This window comes from Chaetodon trifascialis, chromosome 3, assembly GCF_039877785.1.
Source record: "Chaetodon trifascialis isolate fChaTrf1 chromosome 3, fChaTrf1.hap1, whole genome shotgun sequence".
NCBI lineage: Eukaryota > Metazoa > Chordata > Actinopteri > Chaetodontiformes > Chaetodontidae > Chaetodon > Chaetodon trifascialis.
In genome coordinates, this window is record NC_092058.1 from 8726251 (window position 1) to 8732250 (window position 6000).

General features: G+C 39.6%; 1 protein-coding gene across 1 annotated transcript; it reads left to right on the forward strand.

Moving 5' to 3' along the window:
• The first annotated feature begins 5331 nt into the window (after positions 1–5331).
• On the forward strand, positions 5332–6000 carry LOC139329384 (N-acetyltransferase family 8 member 3-like). The gene has a single exon (XM_070959680.1). It carries the CDS (start codon positions 5332–5334, stop codon positions 5998–6000), a length of 669 nt encoding a protein of 222 aa, XP_070815781.1.

The window sequence follows — 6000 nt, forward strand, 5'->3', positions numbered from 1 at the left end:
AAATTATAAAATTACACTTAAACATGATGTTACCTTGTGGCAGTGAATATTAAGTGAGTTAAGTGATGGGTTGTTTTTGGATCAGGCCATCACTTTGGTCCAGGCTGAAACATCTCTACAACTACAGGATAGATTACCATGAAACTTTGATTCTTGATTCCCAGAGGATGAATCATATCGACTTCGGTGACCCTCTGACATTTGCTCTAGTGCCAGATCAAACTTCTCTTATATCTTGTGAAATATCTCAGCATCTACTCGATGGATCGGCATGAAATTTGGCACACACACTCGTGTTCCCCTCGGGGTGAATTGTAATTACTTTTTGGCGATCCTTAAACTTTTCATCCAGTGCCATCATCAGCTTAAAATTTCAATTTGACCAATTCGGTTTATGTCCAAATGCCTAATATCAAATGTATTGACAATCAGTCTTGGCTCTACTTTGTGTTGCATGTAAACATGCTAAACTAATATCGTGAACATGGTAGCCATTATACTTGCTTAGCATCAGCATTTTAGCATTGTCATTGCAAGCACATTAGCAGGCCAGCATTAGCACTTAACAGCTTAAAGCAGTGCAGTTTCACAGAGCAGACAGGAAATTGTGAGGAAGCATTCAGACACACTTGTAGATACGCATATGTGCACATAAGAGGATATTTTTGTTGTGAGTCACGCTTGCACTTGTGAAAGAGGAACGCATTTGCTGAGACACTGGAGGAGCTTTGCCTTCATTCATAGCCACCTTAGGCATCAAACGAGGCTCAACAAGCAAATTATGGCCGAGTCTCAAAAACAGAAGTGGGGAGGTAGGAAAGTTTGCATGGTTTGGACAGGGAGCATATAAAGTCAGATTAGAAAAAGGAAATGACAGTTTCCATAAAAATAACAATGTCTTGTGTTTCACTCTTTAAAAAGCCCATAAAGGTCCAGTGTGTAGGCTTTAGTGCCATCTAGTGGTGAGATTGTACATTGCAATACCCTTCGCTTCACCCTCCCCTATGCAGGCTGTTAGAAATGTGAATATTTGCTCACCAGAGCCTGTATCTACCTCAGTAGATATAAAGAGCTCATTCTAAGCTGATGAAAACATGACAGTTTTCATTTTCAGGTGAATATACATGAACAAAAGCATAATTATGAATATTATATTTTATTTCTGTCAATAGATCCCCCTAAATCTTACACACTGGACATTAAAGAAATTTTATGATGGCACATTCTATGGTAATTATTATGGTATACTATAGTTATACATTGGTGCTATTGTACTATACCACCATTAACAATTGCTTCTTTTTGTATTGCTGCATTTCAAGGAAGGGATGGGCAACATCCCATTGCTTTCATCAAAACTGACTACATGCATTTTCTAACTGAGTAAGCATGCTCATGTGATTGTTTCTGTCGGACGTCAAAGTCTCACTGTCATCAGGCTTTAAGGGCCACGTTTTGGACCAGCCGAGACATTCGGTCTGTGCTGCAATCTCCTTCATCTCAGCAGAAGTTCTCTCCTGAAAGGAAGAGGTGAGACATTTCAGATGACATGAAATAGTTTACATTAAAAATGTAACATCATAATCATACTAACAATGCATCTGTATCAACATGTTAAAGATACAAATATCGTCCTTAACATGATCACACTGGCACTCCACTCAAAATGTCAAGTAATTACATTGGAGAATATAACATGATTTTTTAAATCATTAAGTAGAAAATATCCCAAAACATATAATGTAAAAGCTCAACTTTAGGGTGTTTTACAAAGTATTTGAAAGCCCCCTTTGAGAGGTGAAATCTGTCATAGGTTTACATCTCTGTGAGTCAGTTCTGATCTTCTTCTCTCTTCTCTTGTTGGTAAGAACACAGATCGTGAGAGAACAAGCATAAAGGAGATGCAGAGTCAGTCGTCTCCAGTGTAAAACTTTAAAATGGTGATTTTAAGAAGCTGAGGTAAGAGACACACAAACACCAGTGAACACAGCGTGTTGAGCAAAACTCTTGCCGTTGAAAATAAACACATCTCACAGAAAACTGGCTGTGATTTGTTGTCCATACCTGCAAAAGATTTATTAAAATGAAATATGCCAATAAATTAATCAAATTACACAAGAGAAGACTTAAACATTAAAGTTGGCATCGTAGGTGTTCAGGGTGTTATTAGTGATAATGTCCACTGCAACACTCGGCCACTGAAAGCATTCAGTAATCCTGAAGCTAAACACAGCTCTGAGGACACGGCTGTGTTGTCCCATCTCCCAGACAAACAAAACGAGTGCTGTATATAATGTTATAATGTTGTTGTTGTTGTTGTTGTTGTTGTTGTTGTTTTCAATGACATTCAGACATGCATGCACACACACATGCAGATTACAGTGAGACAAATGTCAAGCCTTATTTGTCTGTCAAACAGACTGCTTCCCAAACACAGTTCCCAAACTGGAATACATTTCAGAAATCAATTAATCAATGAAGATTTCAGGTTTAAGAATTATCTAATAAGATTATCTGTCTGGAAAAAAGAAAACACTCACAAGACTGTCTTACAACATGGTTCATCTATCAGAGCTGATGTAGTAACCTCATAAATGACTGTTTGCTAAGCCCCAATGTCCCTTTGTCCCCATTGCTACACCTGTCAAGCTTTCCATTTATGAACAGCACAGTTTATAATAATGACAGGGGTGAATATATGCCCTCAATATTCTCAGAAATTTTAAAACAAAGGGTCTATGACAAGCTGTAACTTGTGATCTTATGTTAGCTGCATGAGTTGGTTGGAAACTCTGCATCTGAGTGACTTTTCAGTGTTTTCAGTTGACAGCTCATTTTAAAACTCTGTAGTAGGGGTCTAAAATGTGCACTCAATGGCTACATAAATTATATATTGCTGAAAGAGTGAGGCTGAAGCTGCAGGCAAAAAGTCAGCATCCCCACCAGATGTTAAGGAACAGTACTGTTCCTTTTTTAGAGCTAGTTAGTCAATTTATGAACAACAACTTCAGAAAAACCGAAGAAACTTTTCAACATCAATCATTTAAATATGTAAATTTAAAAGCATTAATCTCTTCATGTCCAATGTCTTGCAACAAACTGTGCAGCTGCATCTCTTATGCACGACCACATTTTAGTGCCTGTTTTTCTGCCACTATTGTTCATGGATGTAGCTATCGGGAGGAAGATGATGCCCCCTGTTCCTCACCCCACCTGCAAAGCTCTCCAACCAAAATACCGACTGACCACAACCTATGGACATTTTTGAATAGCTAATTAAATCTGCAGGTCTGGAACAGGCTGAGTGGATTTCTTCTTCGTCATCGTCATATTATTATTCCTTCTGCAGACGCCAGCAGTGGGTTAAGGAATGCTGCTTTGATTAGTAGAGGTGCCGTTATCTCTGTTGTTACGCTTTAACCAGCCATAAAAGATAACCGATGTAAAAGGTGACCTCTTTTTGGTCGTCGTCTTTGAGTTAATGTTTCCCCGCTAAAGTAAATTTTTAAACAGCTTTAAAGGGTTTCCTCTCAAGTTCCGTCTCATCGGACTCAACACCGAGACTCCCTTCGACAGAGACCAGTTTCACGAGCTGTCTCGGAACCGTAAGAGCTCATCAGTTTTCAGTCACATCTTCTATATAATGCAGCCGGGGGAAGATAGTTAACTAGTTTTTAAGTGTCTTTTGCAGCTAATTAAATCAGTTCAGCGTCACAAAGAGGTTCGTGGCTCACATAAACTAGCTAGTTAAGCTAGTTTTCATTCACTCTATGGCGGGCCTGTAGCCGAACTTACTGAAGTGAAGTTAGCTAACGGTGAGCGTCGAGTTCGCTCAACGGTTGAAACGTAAGTTGTGTGTTGGGTAATTTTGCAACTTAATGGTCATTATGTGGTGATTTTACTGCTGTGGCCATGCTGTCTGCATGTCAGACACGCTGTTTGTATTCACCTCGCTGTAACAAATCTATTATTAAAACTCCCAGATAGGAGTAGAGGGTTAGTTTAGGGTTAGCACGACTTTAACTGTATCACAGAATATCAGATGAACATATCGTGGTCTGACAAATGTCAGTTTGAACTGACTCTGCTGCTGCACGCAGCCCAAAGAGAAACGGGTTCACGGAGTATGTAGAGCCCAATTTCAGGCACAGTTGTGGATTAATAATTATTCAGAGTTTTTCTGAACTGGAAAACAGTAACTAAAATGTAACAGTATTCTCCCCTGTCCTGCAACACTGTGGGGATTTTGACCAAAGGGGAACTTTTCATCGTTTAAAGGCACAGTCTGCCTCCAGGGGTCTCTCAATCAAAACAATAACAAAAGAGAGCTTGATGATGTGGTGAAGCAGCATCATTTTTTTTGTCTTCATTGTTGAACAACTGCTACAAAGTTATTAGCATTACAATGTTAACTTAAATTGCCAAAAGTGAATTGATGCATTTTACAGAATGGCCTATTTCAGAATAATAAATATTACTGGATCATAATTATTGACGTGTTAAAATGTAATCTGTTGAAGATGGGGATCATTTTTACTACTGCCAGTATCTTAATCTTTCATAGTAAATCATATTTTATAATTTGATTGTTGTTGATTATTAGTTATATTTTGGATTAATCTGAAAGTAACATTATCAAAGAAATGTAGTTGAGTAAAAAGTACAATATTTCCCTCTGAAATGTGGTGAAGTAGAAGTCTATCTCATATAAGATCGTGCTTATGTATGAAAGTGCAGAGTAAATTTAATTTGCCACCATTGTGAGCAATACAGCACATAACTCATAGAGTTAATATTTTAAGTTTATTATCTGATAGAAAACAACTGTTGCAAAGTCCTTTCTTAATCATCTGCTGGATTAATGTCCTTATCCCAAGCTGTTTCCATATACAGATCTCACAGATTAAAGACTAAAACAGTGATAACACAACTGACAGACTTGACAGTAAAGCGAATCTCATATATATATATATATAGAGAGAGAGAGAGACAGAGAGAGAGAGAGAGAGAGCTGAAACAGTCTGCAGGTTCTAGTTCGTCAAGTGTGAGGATTTGCTGCTTTTCTTTGTCCCATGTGATAATAAACTAAGTATTTTCTTATCTGTCAAATAAAACAAGGAATTTGAAGATGCGACCTCAATCTCTGGGAAATCATAATGGATATTTTTCACAATTTTCAGACTTTTTATAGACAAAACAATTACTTGATAATCAGATACATCAATAATAACCATTAGCTGCAGCATTAAAGAGCTTATACTTGGGGATTTAGTGCAACAAAATTTTCACATGTGAATTTTTTATTTTGTTTGCCTCTAGGTCCTTGTGATCATGCAGCTGGTGATCCGTCGGTACCGTCCGTCAGACAAAGACGTGGTGCTCTCCCTGTTCAGCACCAGCGCCCAGGAGCACATACTGGCGTGTTTTCACAACGCTATGACCAGCCCTCTCTACATCGCCGTCACCCTGGCTCTGTGTATTGCTGGCTACCTCCTCTGCTCGGTGTTAGGGGCTGTGGTATTTCCAGGTGTCTGGGTGGGCCTTGTCTACTACTGCTGTTACTCGATATATTCCCGCTACATCCGGGAGAAACTCCAGACGGACATGCAGGACATCCCTGGGAACTATCTGAGCAGACCAGATGACTGTTACTGGGTGGCAGAGGCTGAGGTTGACGGGAAGGCCCAGATCATGGGTATGGTGGCTGTAGTGGGGAAACAAAGTGGGGAAAGAAGATATGGGGAACTGTTCAGAATGATCGTCTCACCGTTGAGCAGACGGATGGGTCTGGGTGCCAGGTTGGCTCATACTGCGATTGACTTCTGTAAGGAACGAGGCTTCTCTGAGGTGGTGCTGCGGACCACCTCCACTCAGACCGCTGCTGTGGCTCTGTACAAGAAACTGGGGTTCAGGCAGGTCTCATACACTGAGCCAACGGTTCCCGCTTGGATGGCAAAGCTGGCCATGGTCAAGGTTTTAATAATTAAAAAACACCTGTAG

Coding starts and splice junctions, on each gene's coding strand:
- LOC139329384 (XM_070959680.1), top strand. CDS start 5,332: ATGCAGCTGGTGATCCGTCGGTACCGTCCGTCAGACAAAGACGTGGTG.